Below are 21,853 nucleotides of genomic sequence, written 5' to 3'. Positions count from 1 at the left end.
TAAACTTTGTCTTGCATTCAGCAATCTGCCCTATTTGTATTTCAGGGCTGGTTCAGAGATGTGTGATCATTCAGAAAGATGAGAATGGTTTTGGCCTGACAGTGAGTGGAGACAACCCTGTGTTTGTGCAGCTCGTCAAAGAGGGTAAGTGGATTCTCTCTCTCTCCTCCTATGTCCCTGTCTTTCTCTCTCTCTGTCCTCTATCTGTCTCTCCCTTCCTGTCTCTCCTCCTATGTCCCTGTCTTTCTCTTTACCTGTCTCTCTCCCCTACTCAACCCTGTCTCTCTCTCTCCCTGTCTCTCTCTCAGTCTCTGTCTGTCTGTCTCTCCCTCTCTCTCTCTCTCTCTCTCTCTCTCTCCCTAATCCCCCTCTCGCTGACTCTCCCTTCCTCTCTCTCTCCTTCCCTCCCTCCTTCCCTCCATCCCTCTCTCTCTGTTTCTCTCTCTGACTCCTAAATTCCTCTCTCTCCATCCCTCCTCTTTCTTCCTGTCTCTCTCTCGATCTCTCTGTCTGTCAGTCTCTCTCTCTCTCGCTCGCTCTCTCTCTCTCTCTCTCTCTCCCCCCCCCTCTATCTCTCAGGATGGAGGCTGATGTGGCTTGGCAGCAGGTCAGCAGAGGAGCTGATATGTTGTGAGCACTACCAATTAGAGGAAATAAGAGGAAGCCTAGTGCAGGGCTCCGGTCCTGACAGCCAGTCAAATCCCCCCACACCCCCCACCCAAATTCATTCAATCTTAAAACTTTCCCTTTACACACCAGTCACATGGGGCACTGGGATAAAAAAAGATTCCACTCCATTGTTGTATTTGATGTTACAATGCAGAGTTTGTTTTGGTAAATTTTGTATTTGACATTATGGAAGTTTCTGATAAGGTGCAGAGGAGGAATGATTGAGTATGTGTGTGTGTGTGTGTGTCTATAATGACACACTTAAATATGCCTCCCTGTAATATTGTTCTCAGCGTTATCCCATAATCAGCGGTCTTCTCAGGGTGGAGCATTGAGCCACGTATGCTCTTAACTTGCAGTGAGAAATGACTAGACCATGCTGTGCCTCTCCATTTCTTTTAACTACAGGGCTTTTTAGCATATTAGAAATTCTTGAAAGCAATTTTCCTAATGAAGGCGGTGCATAGAAATGATGTGTAATTATTAAATGTGACTCAGGCACTCAGACTCTAATGAATCTATAATGTGTGTGCTCGTGTCCTCTCTCTCTCTCTCTCTCTCTCTCTCTTTGTAGATGGAGCTGCAATGCGTGCAGGGGTTCAGACCGGAGACAGGATCATTAAGGTGAGTTTATGATGCACTTACAGCAGCTTTTGGGAAAGCTGGAGAAGGGTCACGAGATTTATTATCAGCCGGTGGAGTTTTATGTACATTTTGTGGATTATGTTGAAATAATAATAAAACGTAAAACTAGCAGATTGCTATACGAATTGTAGTCACTTTCAATTTGGAGCCCCATTCAGTCCTAGATGACTAGTAGTGCTGCAAAAAACATTCACTCAGCATCCACACTGGCTTTTTAGAATAAATAAAGAAATAAATACATAAAAATCTGCCTTAAAAACACAACAAAAGGCAATATTCATGCTATTTTTTACGAGTATATGCGCATAAACTAAACAGCACATATTTTATTTGTAGCTGGTGTTGGTTACAATTTTGTAGTACAAGTGAAAATCTCATTAGCTTTACACTGATCAGGTATAACATTATGAACAGTAAGAGGTGAAGTGATTAACACTGATGATCTCCTCATCATGGCACCTGTTAGTGGGTGGGATATATTAGGCAGCAAGTCAACATTTTGTCCTCAAAGTTGATGTGTTAGAAGCAGGAAAAATGGACAAGCGTAAGGATTTGAGAGAGTTTGACAAGGGCCAAATTGTGATGGCTAGACCACTGGATCAGAGCATCTCCAAAAAACTCTTGTGTTCCTGGTCTGCAGTGGTCAGTATCTATTAAAAGCAGTCAAAGGAAGGAACAGTGGTGAACCGGCGACAGGGTCATCGGCGGCCAAGGCTCACTGATGCACATGGGGAGCAAAGGCCGGCCCTTGTGATCTGATCCAACAGACGAGCTACTGTTGCTCAAACTGCTGAAGAAGTTAATGCTGGTTCTGATAGAAAGGTGTCAGAATACACAGTGTATGATGGGTCAGGGCTGTTTTGGCAGCAAAAGGAGGACCGACACAATATTAGGCATGTGCCTGATTGGCGTATATGATCATGTGGAATGGTAGTGCATGCTTAGAATATTTACTTTCACAATAATGAGGCTGAGACAGTTTCAAGTTCCGGTTAAGCAGCTTTAATGGAAAAAAAAACACAAGACAAACTCGAAGTCAACAAAACAGGCAGCTGATAAATAGGGCCAGACCAAAACACAGGAAATTAGAGACAGAAATGAGTCAAATCAGAACACAAGGTGAGATGAGAGTATATTCATTGAGTGTGTGTGTGTGTGTGAGAGAGATTGGAAACAGGCGAGTCTAGTTAAAAGTGACTGTAGTGAGTGTGAGTTTGGGTAAGCGGAGGCCATGTTTGTAGGCCATGGTGCATGCTGGGAGGTGGAGTTTGTGGAACACATTTACACATATTTTGCATGTTATATAACAATCTTTCAGCTCATGAAAATATTCCGTGCAGTGCAATAATATGACCAGATCAAATAAAAGGAACCCAGCCGTTTACTAGCACTTATACTCTTTATAGGATGCAGGGCTCATCAGGTTAAATCAGTCATGTTAGATTAGACGCATGATTTTGACTCCTGACTTTCATTAGCTCTAATTAAATCGTTTAAGATCCTTACAGTGTGCTCACTGGTCACAGAAGGGTGAGAACACCAAAGGAGAGCTAGATGGATCAGACGTATGAGCAGGGAAAGAACAAAATAAACAGAGCAGGAATATACCAGGGCTTCTTCTGTCATTCTGTACATTTCTGTGTTCATTCTGCCACCTGCTGGCCAAAATCATGCATAACAAGCACGTGGCATTAAATATTAAAACTGTAGACATGTTTAAATTTGAAGGGTCGGTCAAAAAGCTGTGTGTTGTGCCTCCAATCTCTAAATTATCAATACATTAGATAATCAACAGGGAGTTTAAGATATTCCCAGCAAGGTTTCAGGTATATTGTAAGTTTTAATAATGATAGCAGTATGCTGGAGGCAGATTCTTTACCTCAGGCATATCACAGGCATAATGTGTGTTTATTTATTTATTTTTTTAGGTTAATGGCACCTTGGTGACACAATCGAACCATGTCGAAGTGGTGAAGTTAATCAAATGTGAGTTTCCAAAATTGACCTTAAATGTTTGTTGAATGTTTATCAGTGTGATGTTGTTTTATTCTAGAAAATAACTTATCGGGCATTGTCGGTCAGTATAAACAAGTGAATTATTTTCTCACCTGAAGTCCGATATGAAATTAATCAGGACTGTCAGTTTGCAGCGAGAGATATTTTTACCTCTGTTGTTTAACCTTACACAGAATTTTAGTGGTCGAAGATAACGCCTTCAAATTTCAGATGCTTGTGAACAAACACTTGGAGCGTCTCAGAAAACAGAAATGGGTTTGATATCGACATTTACTTTGAAGATTTGTGTGGAAAAATGCTAAATGAACTTTTCTATGAATCTGTTTCCTGTAGTAGGCTAGATTTAAAAAATGCTTATGTAAAAACTACAAATGAAAGAAAGCAAAGACTCAGAACGAGCCAAAACAAGCGATTTCCAATTTTTTGCCTCTGGTTAAAAGAGTAAATGTATTCAGATCTGACAGTATTGCTTACAAGAATATCTTAACAGACAGAGTGTTACCACAGAATACATGTTGGTTTCTTTTCCAGATGTGAGCCTAGTAACAGAGAGTAAACAGCTCGGCAAAACTCTGGTGTGTTCTCTGTATTAATAATAAGCAGCTCATAGAGTTTTTTACAGATGGGCGAGACTATAAGTCCCGCCTTCATGCTTTCTTGTTTTCTACTGGCTCAGAAGAATTCACACATCGAAGTTGATCTACCTTCAGTATACACTATACTGCCAAAAGTTTTGGGACGTCTGCCTTTACATCAACTCTTCTGGGAAGGCTTTCCACAAGGTTTAGGAGTGTGTTTATGGGAATTTTTGACCATTCCTATAGAAGCACATTTGTGAGGTCAGGCACTGATGTTGGACGAGAAGGACTGGCTCGTAGTCTCCACTCTAATTCATCCCAAAGGTGTTCTATCGGGTTAAGGTCAGGACTCAGTCAAGTTCCTCCACACTAAACTCACTCATCCATGTCTTTATGGACCTTGCTTTGTGCACTGGTGTGCAGTCATGTTGGAACAGGAAGGGGTCATCCCCAAACTGTTCCCACAAAGTTGGGAGCATGAAATCGTCCAAAATGCTGAAGCATTAAGAGTCTCTTTCACTTGAACTAAGTGGCCGAACACAACCCCTGAAAAACAACCCCTGAATTCAATGATTTTGAGAGGTGTTCCAAAACGTTTGACAGTATAATATATTTAAATGTATTTGTAATAATCCCTAATCCCGAGTAGATATGCTAGTTTGTTTAGTTAGTTCAGTGCTGGACACAGTGTTACATTGCTATACTGCTCCCTCTATTACACCATGTGGATGTGTAGCATTACTGTGCACATGCAGTGCTCCAGATAACTACAGGATATGCAGACGCCACTTTGTGCAATTATTCAATCAGGGTGTTTTATAATTCCAAGTATTTTTCTGAATAACTAGCTATTTGTGCTTCTCTGTGTGACGTCAAAGTGATTGCTTTCAATTCACCTGCTTAACATCCTGAGTCTTTTCCCCACTCAGTGGCCTGTTTTTTGGTCTGGCTGCTACTTCAACTTACGAAAGTAGAAAAGCATTATGTTCAGGTGTTTTAGCAAGGGCATGAATGCTAATACATGTTAGCATACAAGTCCACCAGCACAGAAACCCGTACTGATTTTACCTCTTTATTCTCTTCAGCGGGCTCCTACGTGGCCCTCACTGTGTTGGGACGACCGCCCGGGCTACCCCAGATCCCTCTTTCAGAGGTTGATCTGAATCTAGAGTCGCTAGATGATAATGGAACATCCACAGTCTCATTCCCACGTTCTCCGCCACAGATCCGGAGCAAGCGGGAATACAAGGTAGCAAAACACAACACCTCATCACCGTTAACCGGGACACCGCCCTGCCTCGCCTCTCCTTTTAGGTTTTATTCTGTTTTCTGCGTGAGATCAAAAGTGTAGGATTTGGATTTTATTTTCTGTGATTTTGGGCTATATATGTGCTATTTACTGTCACCTTTCATATCTCCTGCCTTACCCTGGATCATTTAGGAAGAGAACAGCATCATGCACAGCCTAAAAGTGGACTTAGAGAAGAAGCTGGCTAAAGACAGACAGGATTTCCAGGTCAGTATTTTCCTGTTGACTGCTATAGCTTGAAGATGAAATGCTCTGCAGATTTTTGCAGGATTGTATAATTTGTTAAATAAAGCATCACTGACTTTCTTCACACACAATATTACACTGTACTAGATTTCTTAATTAGTTGTGTTTCTATTATAAACACTGTATGTGATGAAGGCTCACTGCTCTAAATATGACTTTGGCTGATAAGAATGATGTATTTCCTGTTGTGGTCCAACTGCCAGCTGCATGGTTGATGAACACTGAGGGGGTCGTGTGTCTCATACTGACCTCATCGTTAGTCTATAATGAGTGCGACACTGTATGTTATTACGTCCATTTCTTCACGCGTATTGGCTGGAGATTGACCGATTTGAATAATTCTGTAGGCATTTTTTTAAAGATGGCATTGTACTGACTTCAGGTACTGTTTTTTTGGCTTGTGCTACATGAAGGAAGAGTATGGCAAGAATCCCACCCTCCGGCTACTGAGGGACATCCAGGAAGCCCAAAAAACCATGCACAGAGTTACACAGGTACTACACCCATTAATAATTATAATTTTATCTGGCCTGAAGGCAAAATACTGTCGAGGCATAGAACAGTTAAAGGTGCTGTCAGTGATGTGATTATAATGTCATGATAAAATGTGCTGTATGTTTTGCACTGCAGTGTTTATTTAGTATTTATCATTTTTGTCGCTTTATTAAGGTGTATGCGTCTTTTAAAGTAAAATAAAATTCAAAATAATAGTACATGCTGGATCAAGTGCTGTTTTATAATCTGGTAATAATGAAGGTTGTGTCAGGAACAGCTTGGACGACTTCTCAGACGGACCACCAGAGGGCGATCTGGCAGGATCTGTTCCATGTCGTTGTTCATATTTGCCCTTGTCATATGTTCTTTGTTTATGTTTCGATTCTCTGCACGTTTCTTTGCCCAATTTGATATATTATGTTTTTACGCCATTTTTAGTTCTTACCTGTTCCCCATGTTCTCCTGTTTATCAGTCCTGTACAGTACATACCTGTCGAGTTGTATTTACCTTTTGCTGAGTCTTTGATTGCTTTGGGTTGATCCATTGTATTTAGTTTTATTAGCATTTGTGGGTTTCTAAAAACTTTGTTTTATCCAACAATTAAGTCTGGAACTTTGTACAGTAGGTGCTTTGCTAGCCCTCCTGCCAGCAACCCGGGTTCGATTCCCGCCTCCGGAGCGTCAGGAACCTGAAGCCATTGTGTTACATGAAAACGCGTTTGCAGTGTTTAATATGATGATGTAATTACAGCTAGTGCAGCTTACTGGACATGTTTACTGAAGTAATCTTTAACAATGCTGGAGGAGTGAAATTGTAGCTGAATTCTCAGAAAAAACGTTCTCATGGTGCAGCCTTTAAAACCATGGACCCAGAGCTGCTGTAGGTCAGTCTCTCCCAGCCGACTGTCCAGATGCTGTCAGTCAGTGGATCATGAAATTACTGATGGGCATGAAACAACAGGCATGAGTGAGGATAAATCAAACATCACTGCAGGAGCATTTCAATTCTTCCAGTCTTAACACAAACTACTGCACCTCCAGGGCAGCCTGAAGTGAGCAGATAACCAGTCCCAAAACCACTGATGAGCAGGTCCTGGTGGAGTCACAGCTATCTGACGGACCGGCTTTCTGAGGTGCCAGCATCTGCAGCCTAACTTTGTTTTTCTTCTTTTTATAGCTACAGAAGTGGAGATAAAATTAACCCAATAGATGCTAGTTCACTAAAGGAGAAAGGCATGTGGGAATTTATTAGCCTCGGTACTGTAAGCTCCTTGAATACTAGTGGGTGCGATTGTGGTTTGTGTGGTCAGTATTAATAGAAGCGCTTCTTTGGCACCTCAGACCTCAGTCATTACCCCTTAACCCCCTTAACACATGGCTTCTTGGTGTTTACTGTGGACTTACTCAAATCCCTGTGCATCACCAGCCAGAAGTATGAATGAAGAACGCAGCAGAAGATTCTGAGACGGTTCTTTCCACAGACACTATTGATTCAGTTCTACACTGCAATCATTGAGTCCATCCCCACTTCATCAATAACTGCATGGTTCGGTTCCTTCACGTCAGAGGGACGAGTGCATAATCAAGACAACAAAAGAGATCATTAGATGTAATCTGCCATCGATTCAGGACATGTACAGCAGGAGGGTCAGTCATCACACTTATTCATCAACCATAGAGGACAAATGGCACCTGAAACCAGCATCCCTCTTCAGTGACTTCACATGGATTTAACTGTAGGAATAAGGAATATAATGTACCTTCCACTGTTGTCAATGCACGATTAAGTTTTATTATCTCTTTTACGTTATACACCGATCAGGCATAACATTCTGAGCAGTGACCGGTGAAGTGAATAACACTGATGATCTCTTTATCATGGTACCTGTTAGTGGGTGCTAAGTTGTTGTGTTAGAAGCAAGAAAAAGGTTTTATGCGAGTTTGACAAGGGCCAAATTGTGATGGCTAGACCACTGGATCAGAGCATCTCCAAAACTGCAGCTCATGTGGGGTGTTCCTGGTCTGCAGTGGTCAGTATCTATCAAAAGTATCCTTTTGCAACTTACAGGATCTGCTTCTCTTGGTGCCAGATACCACAACACACCTTCAGGGTTCTAGTGGAGTCCATGCCTCAATGTGTCAGGGCTGTTTTGGCAGCAAAAAGGGGATCAACACAATATTAGGCAGGTGGTCATAATGTTATGCCTGATCAGTGTACTTCCCCCTTTATGATATATAATTTACTCTATTTATTGTATTAGTTTATTATTAGAATTATTATTAGTTCCTTATGCATATTTTTTTCTATTGCTCTGGCAAGAATCTATTGTATTTTAAATTATTTGTTAGCAAGCCTGAATTTTGTCCTTCTTTTGTATGTAAATTGTTGTTTCTTGTGGACAGCTAAAAGGTGCAACATGCTAAAAGGTGTCATGTTCTAGATTTAAATGTCAGGAAATGAAAGCTGCAGTTTTGCATTTGATTTTCAGTTTATAATAAATACAAAAGATGGCTTTAACTTTATATTTCTTTCAGAGGACACTGTACAGTATGTGATGCTCACAGATGTCCATTACCAGCTAGGTGTCACTCTGACAGAGGACAGAAACTAGTACCATATCTCATCCCCAGAAAGCACTAATTTATTTTCTTTTATAATCCCTTTAACACTGAGTGTTTGTTTTACAGGATGGCCTTCCTTTTGGAGACGGTGAGGGTGGTCGTGTTGCGGATGTGGACGAGGTCAGTACAGATAGTGTATGGGGTCCTGTAGGTGTATCACAGGCCCTGCCTCGCCGCCACTCAGCTTCGCCTAAGACTGTTGGCCAGAAAGACTGGAAGAGTCCAAAGAGCTCACAGCGAAACAGCTTCAATTCATGCTCTTCACCTGAAATTGCAGACACCTCTGACCTGGTGAGACCAAACTTCATGTGAGACCAAACTGATCCAAACTTTCACACACAAGTGATTCATTGTCACACAACTACTTTGTTCTACCTTGTGCAGGACTCGCACCTCCATCCCGGTGTGAAAAGTGCTCCATCTCGTCTTGCCTCGCAGATCATTGGAGCTGAGGATGACTACTTTGACTCAGAACATGAGCAAGAGCAGGTACATTTCAGCTATCGGTTCTGGTCTTGTTCAGATTCTCTTGAAATGCCGTTCCTCACCATGGCTTCTTTGCCTCTGTGTGTTTTAGGTGAATGTGCAATGTAACTGCTTCCAGAGTTTGGAGCTGCTTAAGAGTCGACCTGCTCACCTTGCGGCTTTCCTGCACCATGTGGTGTCACAGTTTGACCCTGCTTCTGTGGTAATAACCCTATTAATCTACAATTAATGATGGCAATCAAAGCAAACATACTGTTAAAGCCTGCCACGAATGGTGTACTTACAACAGTATTCACAAGCGTTGAGCAGTGAAGCAAGAAATTCACACCGCTGGCATGTTATTATTAAACATAAAGTCAACACAAGGATTTCACAGCCAGCAGCTCTCAACAAGGTCACTGACAAAGGTCTCGGATGCAATAAAAACAAAACATTCTGTACTTACAGCTGTACAGAAGCGCTTTACTGAAGTGAAATAAATCCCACTTCCTCCATTGCAACCCTACAGGGTCCGTGTTGCTAAAGCAGCTAATGCATTTCATTTGAACTGAAACAGCTTTATAAAGATAGAGCCATGTACAGTGTATAACTTGCCATGGCCACTCTGTAAACCGGAACAGCTAAATAACATATCCTATGATGCTCCTGATAACTCGATTGCTTAAAGTAATATAAGTTCTCAAAACAGAGCTGCACAAAGCAGAAAGAAAGCATACTCAATGTAAAGTAGGGTCAAAAAAATTGTTATTGTACAATAAAATAAAACTGAATTTATAAAATCCCATTTAAGTTTGTTTCGTATGCTAATGAGACAGGAGGAGCGCGGAAAGTCAGGTGACACTTCCACGTGTCCTCATTAGCATACGAAAAAATTCTCATATTAATTTGAAATGTAAGAAATTGCACAGATTCTGCTTAAAAGAGACATGCTGCTGCTCGTATTGGACACAACAATACACACGTATGCTCTATGAGGCATGTTTTGTGTTCGGCCTGTAATGAGCTGTATGTGTTTTCAATGTAAAATTATTACCCCTAACTGCTCTTCAGTGCATATATTTAACATATATATATATATATATATATATATATATATATATATATATATATTTATTTATTTATTTTATTTTATTTTATTTTTTCCCCAAAAAAAGATAACTACAGTATTTATTAGTATTTATACCTTGTTCCCTTCAGCTTTTTCAGTATTTTAGGTTTCTAAAGTGTCAGAATAATTGTATATACATTGTTTTTCATGTCTCTTCTCCTCTGTTCAGCTTTGCTACCTTTACACTGAGCTCTACAAGCAGACCAACTCGAAAGAAACCAGGCGCATCTTTATGGACATCTACACCTTCTTCATTGATAAGGGGGCTGTGAGTAAAACTCTCTCTTCTATACTCATGTCCTTATAGACAAAGTGGAATTCAAGCATCCGAGCAGGAACTAGCCCTCTCTCCTGAAATTACTCTATAATCTATACACCAATCAGGCATAACATTATGACCTGCCTAATATCGTGTTGGTCCCCCTGCCAAAACAGTCCTGACCCGTCATGCGCTGTGTATTCTGACAGCTTTTTATCCGAACCAGCATTAACTTCTTCAGCAATTTGAGCAACAGTAGCTGGTCTGTTGGATCGGATCACATGGGACAGCCTTTGCTCCCCACGTGCATCAATGAGTCTTGGCCGCCCATAACCCCGTTGCCACTGTTCATGACTGTTCCTTCCTTGGACCACTTTTGATAGATACTGACCACTGCAGACCGGGAACACCCCACAAGAGCTGCAGTTTTGGAGATGCTCTGATCCAGTGGTCTAGCCATCACAATTTGGCCCTTCGTCAAACTCGCTCAAATCCTTACACTTGCCCATTTTTCCTGCTTCTAACACATCACCTTTGAGGACAAAATGTTCACCTGCTGTCTAATATATCCCACCCACTAACAGGTGCCATGATGAGGAGATAATCAGTCTTATTCACTTCACCTGTCACTGCTCACAATGTTATACCTGATCGGTGTACACCGCTCTAATATGAGAGTACATGTTGTTTATTATCATGTACTAATTAGTGAAGCGTATTTGCAGCAGTGTTCGTATGAAGATTGTTTATTTTATATGTAAACTTTTAGTGCCTGCAGATGCTTCACCGGATAAAAATGACGATGCTAATTATTTAATCTCCTTTTTTATTTAACAGAACTTAAAAGTAACTGTGCCTGAATCTATCTCTTCTGAACTCGGTAAGTTTGCATTGATATTCAATGTTTTATTTTAATTAATGCAGAATAATAACGTGTGTGCATTATAATTGGCTGTTTTCGAAGTTAAGTGTTATTTGTTCTTCAGGCGTTTCTCACAGGCGAACAGTTATTCCCTGGTGGACAGCTTGTGTAGTTACGCACTTAGATGTGTTGAGTTTGTGGTCTAATTTCACCTCTAATATAGTGTATGTAACGCTTTCTTAGATCTTTGTGGAGTTGTGAGTTGTGCGAGTCTGTATATCCTTGTGAGAGAATGAACTTTTGAAATCCATGTTCTCAAACAAAAACACAAAAACTGGTGGCTTGTATTCTACTATTGCTTTTACACAAATGACCGATTGTCACGTCTGTGGTGATTCTAGAACGAAGGAGGCCAGAGCTGATTCCTGAGGAGCTGCACAGGCAATATGTTCACACGATGCAGGACACTCTTCTCCCTGAAGTGAACAAACTTCTAGAGGACTTTAGGTGAGTGTGTTGTTGTTGTTGTTGTTGTTACACGATTGCACTCAGCTCAGGAAGTCAGTCATTCAATATTATTGTTCCTAATGTAATAAAGAGAATTGGGTTTATTACTTTCCTTGAGGCTAATGAAATCTCCACTAGGGATGTGCCTTCTGCCTTATCTTTTATTCAGATATCTGTAATAAGTTTATAAACAGATGTTTGGTGAAACTCTAGGAGAGTGGAAATAAGCATGATTAATGAAGCATGATACATCAACAAAATCAAATATCAACAAAATTTAGAGCAGAAGCTTCACTGAAGGTCAGCACAATATTTCAGTCTGTAGATGGTGAAAAATCCAACTTGGCAAAAGTTACTGCTTCAGTTTTAAAAGCTTATTTTGATATTTTATGGGCAGCCAGTTTGAAAGCCTTATTGGATCTACAAACTTTATATGGTCACGGTGGTAATTTTATATTTATAAGGCCAGTACAGGTGTTTTCAACCATGCAAATGCACCGAGATAACATTTTTTCCATACTGAGATTTTTTTCCTTCATTCTGATGTTTGGAATGAACAGTAACTCAAGTTTTTGACATATATTTGCACTATTATTTATTATTATAATTGTGTTTTAATTAAGTAATGCATTAATTAGTTATTCATTAAATTTTAATTGAGCTGTTTTTATTTAATTGAATTCCATTTTATTGGTGGAACAATTTTTTAATTAATTCATTAAATAATTCATGAATTAATGTATTTATTAATTATTTAATGAATTAATTAGTTAATTGATTAAAAAGCGTTCTACCAATAAAACGGAATTAAATAAAATAAATAAACACAGCTCAATAAAAATGTACTGCATTAATGATGTAATAAATGAATGAATTATTTAATGAATTGATTAAGTAATTGTTTAAAAAACGTTTACATAATAACACCGCTCCATACATTAAAATGTAATTAATTAGTTTTATTGGTAGAATGCTTTTAACAATAGCCATTGTTTCACAGCAGCTTTAAAGAAATATATACGTTCAGGATAAACATTTTTATGTAAATTTATTTATATTTATTAATTTATTTTTTATTTAAATGTGTTGATGCAGACAGAAGCACAGTATGGGACTGACCTTAGCTGAAGTAGAGCTAGCTCATCTGGACACAGAGCAGGTAAAAGACGCCACTGCTCTGGAGAGAGAGAGATCCTGTGCTGAGAACATCCTCACCAAAATAGACGACATTCTGTAAGAGGCATTTCCAACACCATAAACGCTAAACATCCTGCTTAACACCGCTCCTTCTCTTAACCCATCCGTTTTATGCAACAGGTTGTCCACGCTAGCCGCAGAAGAGGAAAAGTGGTGAGGAAAACCTTTCATGTCCACCTTGCACAAACATAAAGACATCTTATAATGAGCCAGTGGGCCATCTGTGCTTGTCAAATGAGAGATTTTGAATCAGGATCTTAAGTCAAAACTGTTTACTTAACATTGTGGATGAAAGTACAAATACTGACACACAGGAAAACATATGTGAGATGCCATCTGGCTCTAGAAGCCTTGATGTAGTGGGAAAGTGTAATGGAGAGTGCAGTTGGGACATATGGTACAGTAAAACAGTAAGAGCTTTAAGAAGCAGAAGAATGTGGCTACATGGAGCCTTTCATACCCAACAAGCCTGAAGCTCGCATATGGTACTGTAAATGTAGAAACTCCACATCAACACGCTGCAGATTTGCCGTATCTCGTTCTACTGCGAGATCAGAATGTGGTGTGTAAAATGCTCCTTCTCATTCCCGCAGTACCACTATACAGTACGTGATCTACTTCTACATGAAGCACCTGGGTGTGAGAGTCAAAGAGCAGCGTAACCTAGAGTCCAAACGTGTCCGCATTAATTTCCTGCCAAAGATCAAGGTAGGTTCATGTCACGTTCTTTCATCGTTCCATACTGGATTTTTGAAACCGAATGAATGAATTTGGTTTTCGAGGCACTCACTCGAAGGCGTGTTCTCAGTCTGGATATTTGCAGAAGAGCAGTAAGCTGGAGAAAGAAGGAGAAGAAAAGATGAAAAAACCTCGTTTCAATATCCTGGGGCCTCAGCGTCGGCCAAGCCGCATCGAGACAACACCCGGTAATATTGATTGATCTTGTTTACATTCGCCAAGTGCTGTGTGTTCCTGTTCGACTTTATTGTTAACTTTTTGCCTAATAAGATTAGGGGGTGTGCGGCTTAGTGGTTGGGATGTCTTTGCAGCTCTATGGTTCGTGGTTTGATTCTTGTCTCTGTGCTGTGTATAAGCAGTTTGCTTGTTTTCCATGTGCTTTGAGGTTTTATCTGGGTACTCCAGTTTCCTTGTGCCAAAGACATAAGTTTGTAAGCTGAGTGCCATCTCTAAATTGACCACAAATTGGCTACCTACTTGAGCCAGTAGCAAATCTGTATCAATTACTCTGCAGCATCAGTGTGTCTGTTTGTGTCTAAGCAGTAGGTCGCAACGTGGATGGAAGCAAGCCAAGGCCTCAGAAGCAGCTCTCACAGCCAGCGATGGGAAAGTGTGAGGTGGTAGACGGTGGGCGTTTACGGGGAAGCCTGTCGAGCGAGGGCTCTGACCTCATACATAGCCCGACGGTCATCAGCAACATTTCTCCTTACAGCCCTATTTCAGAGCCAGCCTTCAGAGACACAGACTGCAGTGAGTACTGGACATTAATAAAAATTTCTCACACTATCAGCTTTAGCTACTGGCACCCATGCTACAGTTTAGGACAAACGTGTTTTGTATTTAATTAGCTTTCTGTGAAAATTTTTGGAAATAAATGTATTTTAAGAAAAGTATTTGTCTGCATTTAGTACTTCACAACATTGAGTCTTCTTCTGTAATGCTTGGAAAGATTAGAGAATACAGAGCAAGGACCAGTCTAAGACCAGTCCTTAATACAAATTCTTGTGAATTCTACTGAAGAGAAAGAAACAAGAACTCGAGAATCAAATCAGAACTAACCACCAAATCTAAAGGAGGTTTAAAAACACCAAAGTTCCAGATATATTTCCTTGTAAACAAACTAGGCTCTTCCTCACCAACAGAACAGCCCATGGTTAGAAATTCAGGTATTAGAATAGATCTCACTATCTTGTCCTGCTGTACATTGGCTTTGTGTTACCAGTTCAGAAATCTCCAGTTCCTCCAGGGTTCTCAGTTCTCGCTTGTGGACGTAACTCTTCAGCTCATTGGAGACTAGATCAGGGGATAGGACTAACCATGTAAAAAGCTTGATTCTGTGGGCGTGGAATTATTTTTGTCTGGATTTAGGTGTATGTGATGGATCATTGTCCTTCTGGAAGATCCAACCATGACCAAGTTGTAGCTTCTTGGCAATTGTAGTCAGACGTTTGTATAAAATCTTTAAAATCTTAAAATGGAGATTAGGATTGTTTTTGTATAATCATTTTATCCAAAAATCATCCATTTTAGCCTCCAGTAGTGTCTATTGAACTCCCGGAGCTTACCTTTGTGGTTTTCTCAAAGAAAAGGATTTCCTCTGACACAGCTTTAAATGAAGGTGGCATCTGATTGTACAACCCCCAAATACTGCAAATCTCCAAACTTGGATGAATTTTTGCCTCTCTGACCACCCTCATCACTCACATGGAGCTAAATACACTTCATTACAGTTTCAGATGAACTAAGTAATGGTAGTTGATGGGGGTTGTTTCAGTTGAATAGCCTCTACTTTATAGTTGTTGCCTTATTTATGAAGGTTTTGCTTCTGTTTGACATTTATACCTCAGGGGAATCATGATCTTCAGTGTACAGTAATCCCCCTTCTATATCGCAGTTCATATATCGCGGTCCTGGTATATTGCTGATTTTTATTTGAAACATAACTAATTTTTTTTTGGCGGATTTTCCCGGTAAATCACAGTGTCCGCAGACCTTATAGTGAATTGTTTTAATGTTGAAATAAGGTAATTTATTAATAAAAATATAATTATTAATTACAAAATATAAACATTAATTAAAATGAAGTAAAATGTTACTATATAAAATACTGTACAGCGTATGTACTCGAGACAAAGAACACCTAGCATTGTTTAGGAAAGCGTGGTGTGGGGATGCTGAAAATGTAAATACAGTACGGCTGGAGGAGGGAGTCTGGCCAATCGGAATCGGAAGCATACTTTGTATAGCGGCTCGGGCCGGTTGAAATTGACTAACGAGTTACCAGGTGGTTCAGGTAGGGGGTGTTAGGTAGTACTCACTCTCTCTCTCTCTCTCTCTCTCTCTCTCTCTCATACTGTATGTATGGTGTTGAAGGGCTCATCAAAATTAATACCTGTACTGTACGTACTTCAGAACAGTAAAATATTGCGTATTCTTATAGGTTTCGTAAATACTTTAATTACTGTACTGAAAAAATATGGATAGGCTACGCTACTATACAGTAATATACAGTGCATTGCTGTACATATAGTACTCACTATAAATGTGATATTTCTGTGAATTTACCCAAAATTGCATCTCGCTCTATGCTTGCAAATGTTTTCTGTGTGTGTTTAAAGAGTGTGGGAGGGTCATTTATGGCTTAGCACTTGTGGGTGGCGTCCATGTATCGCGGATTTATGTTTATCGTGGGTGGTTTTGGACCGTAACCCCCGCGATAAACGGGGTTACTGTATAGCAAAAACATTTTTCGTTAAAAACTAATTGATGGTGCTGTACCAATAATTTTTTTTCTGTAGACTGCCTAATGGTTTTGCGTCTATTTTTTCTCAGCAATCACCAACTCAAATTCAATAATCTAATGAAATTCAAAGGTGTTCCCTCCGGTGGTTTTTGCCCGACTGTTCCCAGTGTTCAGCTCTGTCAGATTTATGTAATCTCGGCTCCTTTTTTCCCCACACCCACCTGTGTGAGCTTATCTTTTTAAGCCTTGCATGAAAAGCAAAACAGAACAGAGCTCAGATAGCTTTGTGTACATGGTGATTGATTCTAGTGAGAACACTGATACTAGCTCTAGGCTATAATAAGCACTGTGTATTGTGTTTGACTTGACAAATCACTGGGCTTGTGTTAGATGATACATACAAACCCTGTGTATAATAAACTTTCCAGCTTTTATGGAAACATTGTGATCTTGCTGAGATGTTGCTTTAGGTTCAGGATTTTATTTGATCCGTAACACCACTGCTTTTATTCACGTACTCTGCTGCATACCTTTTGTACATGAAAAGGATGTAAAACTATACTGGGGCAAGTACACTAAGAAGTTACACTAAGAGATAACAAAAGAGCTGTCAGTTTCTTTATAACACTGTCTGTGATTCTGAGAAGCTGTGAAAACCTCAGATTTAAGAGTATTTACTAATCTAGAAGACCAGAATTTTTAGTAGTTAGAAAGTCAGTAAGTAAATTTTATTCATAAAAACACATTTATAACAAAGTACTATATTTATATAATTTACTCTATTTACTATAGTATGAAGTGTTTATATTAAAACCATTTTCTGTTTTCCTTGGTTTTAGATAATAACATATGCATATATAGTCTAAATAATTATTTAAACATTGACAAGTTATTGATATTGTAGATATCTACCACAGCATACTGCAGCTGAAATTAAACAATAAATGTTTAAAGCGCAGACTTCCAGCTTTAAATGTACAAAATTTATAACCAAATCAAGTGAACAGTGTAAGAATTACAGCAATTTATGTGTCCAATCCCCTCTCTTTATTTTAAGGGACTAAAAGTAATGGACAAACAAAGTCATTAAAGGGTCATTTTTAGTACCTGGTTACAAATCCTTTGTAGTCACTTACTGCCTGAAGTCCAGAAGTCCAGACATTTCCATGTGCTGGGTTTTAGAGATGCTGATGCTTTACCAGGACTTTACTTCAGCTGTCTTCACTTCCTGCTTGTTTTGCCTCTAGCAAATAAAGTACATTTTCAGTTAGATTCAGTTCAGGTGGCATTTTTGAACATTCCATATCTTTGCCCATCTGCAATGTTAAGCACCATACAGTGGGTTTTAAAACATTTGGCTGAATTTCAGCAGATATTCTCACTCTGTAGATTTCAGAATTCATACTGTTAGCAGTCACATCATCAATAAATACAAGAGAATACGTTCCACTGGCAGCCATATACGCCTGTGCTATAAGATGAAGTGGTACGCTTCAGATCAGGAGCAGCTCTTTACATCATCTATATTCCTTTCTTCCGATCAGTACAGTACAGGTTTAAAGTAAGTGCTATAATTCCCACACTGTTTGTATGTAAATATCCTCAAATATGTATATGTATATGTATCCTATATATGTATTTAATTGCGACGTATATTTATGGACCTGGCTGTAGATACTTATCAGGCATAACATTATGACCACCTGCCTAATATTGTGTTGGTCCCCCTTTTGCTGCAAAAACGGCCCTGACCCATCAAGGCATGGACTCCACTAGATCCCTAAAGGTGTGCTGAGGCACCAAGGTGTTAGCAGCAGATCCTTTAAGTCCTGTCTTAAGTGCAAGGTCCCACCTTGCAACTTACACCACTTAAAGGATACTTACAGGATTAAAGGATACTTTTGATAGATACTGACCACTGCAGACCGGGAACACCCCACAAGAGCTGCAGTTTTGGAGATGCTCTGATTTAGTCGTCTAGCCATCACAATTTGGCCCCTTGTCAAACTCACTCAAATCCTTACACTTGCCCATTTTTCCTGCTTCTAACACATCAACTTTAGACTTGCTGTCTAATATATCCCATTCACTAACTTATTCATGTCACCTGTCAGTGATCAGAATGTTATGGCTGATCGGTGTACACACACACATATACATACTTACTATATGGATTCCAGCATTTCCAAAGACAGTGGAATAAAAGTATGTTTTGAGCTTAAAATGACAATGAAGATGCAGGTAGATTTGAAGGCTGGATAAAGAGGATTTTGAAATTTAAGCAGTAATATGGATCATTGTGAATAATTATAAAGTATGCTGTAGATATAAGCATGGGTTTTATTCTGTGGCATAAAATACATTATGTGGCGTAGATTTTTGGTGTCTTCTTCAATCTTATTGCTTTTTATCGAGAGAACCTTGGTGATGTAATACTATCCCAGACAATAACTAACACACAAAATACCAGACAATATCTTACAAGACTGAGAAACACACACACGACAAGTTAAAAAGCCAATGAGAATAAATGAGTTTTGATCATGGATTTGGCAGGTTTGGCAGGTTATTCCAGAGCTTTGGGTCGGCTATGACAAAATCTCGTTTTCTTCTATGCTTTAATCTGGACCTGGGAACAGAAAGCAATCCAAGATCCCCAGATGTAAACGATCTGGATGGTTGGTGTTGGCTCAGCATGTCAGATATACAGACGCTTGGTTATTCACTGATTTCAAAACAAATAATAATCTTTTAAAATCGATTCTAAATCCAACCCGCAGCCAGTGCAGTGAGAACAGAATGGGGTGATTTGCTCGTTTTACATCTTCCCATCAAAAACCTGGCTGCGGTATTCTGGACCATTTCAAGGCACGTTATAGATGACTGATTTACTTCACAAAAGGAATTGTTATAAACTGGGAATGAGGAAATAAAGGTATGAATTACTTTTGCAGAAGTGAGGAAATTTTCTCAAAGCATCATTGATGGAAAAAATTTTATTCAGTTTGTTTATCAAACTTCAGACTGCTGTCAAACAGAAAGCCAAGATATATATCCACATTATGTTGGTATTGTCCCATGATAATTATTTCTAATGTACACTAACATGAGAGTGACATGTGAGTTAATTTAGGGGCAACCAATGCAGCCACCTTGCGTACACATACACTGATCAGCCATAACATTCTGAGCAGTGTGAGATGACTTATCTCCTCATCACGGCACCTGTTAGTGGGTGGGATATATTAGGCAGCAAGTGAACATTTTGTCCTCAAAGTTGATGTGTTAGAAGCAGGAAAAATGTGTAAGGATTTGAACGAGTTTGACGAAGGGCCAAATTGTGATGGCTAGACCACTGGATCAGAGCATCTCCAAAACTGCAGCTCTTGTGGAGTGTTCCCGGTCTGCAGTGGTCAGTATCTATCAAAAGTGGTCTAAGGAAGGAACAGTGGTGAATCGGCAACAGGGTCATGGGCAGCCAAGGCTCATTGATGCACGTGGGGAGCGAAGGCTGGACCGTGTGATCCGATCCAATAGATGCTCAAGTTGCTGAAGAAGTTAATGCTGGTTCTGATAGAAAGGTGTCAGAATACACAGTGCATGACAAGTCAGGGCTGTTTTAGCAGGAAAACGGGAACCAACTCAATATTAGGCAGGTGGTCATAATGTTATGCCTGATCAGTGTATGTTAGCAAGGCTTAAGAACCCTTTTTTTTTTTTTAATCCAAAGGCATGAACCCATCTTCCACGCTCCAGCGGCTGAGTGACGGTATGCAGGTTGGAGAAGGGCCGGATATGACATACCCACCATGCGATTACAGTCCCTACAATGTGGAGCATCTTGATGAGGACAGAGAAGGAGACAGGTACACAGTCAGGAATCTCTGTATTTAAATACATTTCCCTCCACTATACTATGGAAAGCGTTACGGCCCATTTTACTCACATTTTAGTGGTTTTATATGACTATTGCTTGTCACAATGTATTTGATCATCCCATAATAAATCTCAGCCAGATTCTATAAACGGACAGTGTGATAACATGTCAGACCGTGTGGACGATCCTCTAACCATAGATCTGCCACTAAAGAAAATGACTGCATTCTGCTTAAGTCATCAGTCATGTGTTGCAGGAAATGTGCTTGTGTACACAGAAATTCTATTATACTAGCAACATGATGCTTAGAGTAGAAAAAACAAATTTTAAAAAAAAAATCATTAAAAGGATTCTGGAGCCATTCCTGGAAGCTGTACTTTTATTCTCTATTTCTTTCCACATCTCTTTTTTCCGTCGTGATAGAACCGTAGCGTTATTGTTTTAAACCTCGCATTGCCGTTATGCTTCACCGTTGTCGCTAACGTATTTGTAGCCGTCTCATGAGTTTCGTGTCATCTCATGCCGTCTTCCTGTCAGTGGATTTTAGTCAAGTAAAGGGAGCGAGATATCCATTAAAATAGTTCTGACTCAGAACGTTATTCGCATTAAGCACATCTCATTATTCTTTCCAAGACTCATGATCAAAGGATTCTGTTATGATGTGCGATTTTGGTCAGCAAGTCAGGATGAAAATCATACAGGGTAAGGTACTATGCAGATTACAATAGAATTAGTTCTAAGTCTGCTGGATGTAACTAAGAGGAATAAGTAGGTGTTTATTTATTTATTTTTTCTCCTTCTTTCAGATTTGTGGATGTGGGCACGCCGAAGTTGAGCAGAAGGTATTTCTGCTGCTTGCCCTTTTCTATGTCAACATTTAATCTTTCTTTCACTTTCAGACAGTTCAATTTGGTGTTTTTATGAGCACTTCTGTTGTCAGATACCTTTCTTTCATTCTCATCATTTCATCACTTTCATTCTGTGTTTACTCTGTCAGGCTAGAGGAGACTCTGAGCGAGGACGACGGTGTTTACTCCGACATGGATCTTCCAAACTGGCAGCAGCTTGTGAAGATGGAGGTTCTAGCTGAACTAACACCCCAGGAGATCAAGAGACAGGAAGTTATTAATGGTAGGGCGGGTAACGTTATTTGAACACTGAGGACGCACTGAATTTATATTACATTTAATAGGAACTTTCTGGAAAATCACGAAAGTGGCCTTTAGAATGAGAAATAATAATGTGTATGATGTTCCGTTGTCTCAGAGCTGTTCTACACAGAGCGTGCCCATGTGCGCATGCTGAAAGTCCTGGACAATGTCTTCTACCAGAAGTTGACCCGTGACAACATACTACCACCCGCTGACATCAAGAACATCTTCAGCAACCTGGAGGAGATCATCCAGCTCCATGGTACCAGACACACCTGCTTATATGAGGACTTTCATACATATTGTGCACCATACCTCTTCTGACTTTTCTTCTACACTTCACTC

The 21,853-nt window shown here is 39.8% G+C and overlaps 1 protein-coding gene across 7 annotated transcripts in view; it reads left to right on the top strand.

Annotated features, from left to right (window-relative positions):
* Positions 1 to 21,853, top strand: part of arhgef12a (Rho guanine nucleotide exchange factor (GEF) 12a) — a 63,459-nt gene that overhangs the window by 30,678 nt on the left and 10,928 nt on the right. For 4 of the 7 annotated variants that reach the window (XM_058413690.1, XM_058413689.1, XM_058413687.1 and 1 more), the window contains 22 exons: positions 46 to 144; positions 1,244 to 1,293; positions 3,243 to 3,300; positions 4,994 to 5,157; positions 5,350 to 5,424; positions 5,877 to 5,957; positions 8,647 to 8,871; positions 8,965 to 9,069; positions 9,158 to 9,268; positions 10,344 to 10,442; positions 11,271 to 11,313; positions 11,697 to 11,802; positions 12,898 to 13,035; positions 13,120 to 13,152; positions 13,593 to 13,707; positions 13,808 to 13,925; positions 14,278 to 14,487; positions 20,211 to 20,346; positions 20,991 to 21,059; positions 21,164 to 21,199; positions 21,355 to 21,488; positions 21,624 to 21,770. In XM_058413690.1, coding sequence (XP_058269673.1) covers positions 46 to 144; positions 1,244 to 1,293; positions 3,243 to 3,300; positions 4,994 to 5,157; positions 5,350 to 5,424; positions 5,877 to 5,957; positions 8,647 to 8,871; positions 8,965 to 9,069; positions 9,158 to 9,268; positions 10,344 to 10,442; positions 11,271 to 11,313; positions 11,697 to 11,802; positions 12,898 to 13,035; positions 13,120 to 13,152; positions 13,593 to 13,707; positions 13,808 to 13,925; positions 14,278 to 14,487; positions 20,211 to 20,346; positions 20,991 to 21,059; positions 21,164 to 21,199; positions 21,355 to 21,488; positions 21,624 to 21,770 — 2,352 coding nt within the window. The remainder of the gene's footprint in view (positions 1 to 45; positions 145 to 1,243; positions 1,294 to 3,242; positions 3,301 to 4,993; positions 5,158 to 5,349; positions 5,425 to 5,876; positions 5,958 to 8,646; positions 8,872 to 8,964; positions 9,070 to 9,157; positions 9,269 to 10,343; positions 10,443 to 11,270; positions 11,314 to 11,696; positions 11,803 to 12,897; positions 13,036 to 13,119; positions 13,153 to 13,592; positions 13,708 to 13,807; positions 13,926 to 14,277; positions 14,488 to 20,210; positions 20,347 to 20,990; positions 21,060 to 21,163; positions 21,200 to 21,354; positions 21,489 to 21,623; positions 21,771 to 21,853) is intronic. The other 3 variants (XM_058413688.1, XM_058413692.1, XM_058413693.1) reach the window with 3 other exon arrangements.

This window comes from Hemibagrus wyckioides, linkage group LG17, assembly GCF_019097595.1.
Source record: "Hemibagrus wyckioides isolate EC202008001 linkage group LG17, SWU_Hwy_1.0, whole genome shotgun sequence".
Classification (NCBI taxonomy): Eukaryota; Metazoa; Chordata; class Actinopteri; order Siluriformes; family Bagridae; genus Hemibagrus; species Hemibagrus wyckioides.
Note: the sequence above shows the minus strand (reverse complement) of the source record. Positions and strands in the feature narration are given on the sequence as shown.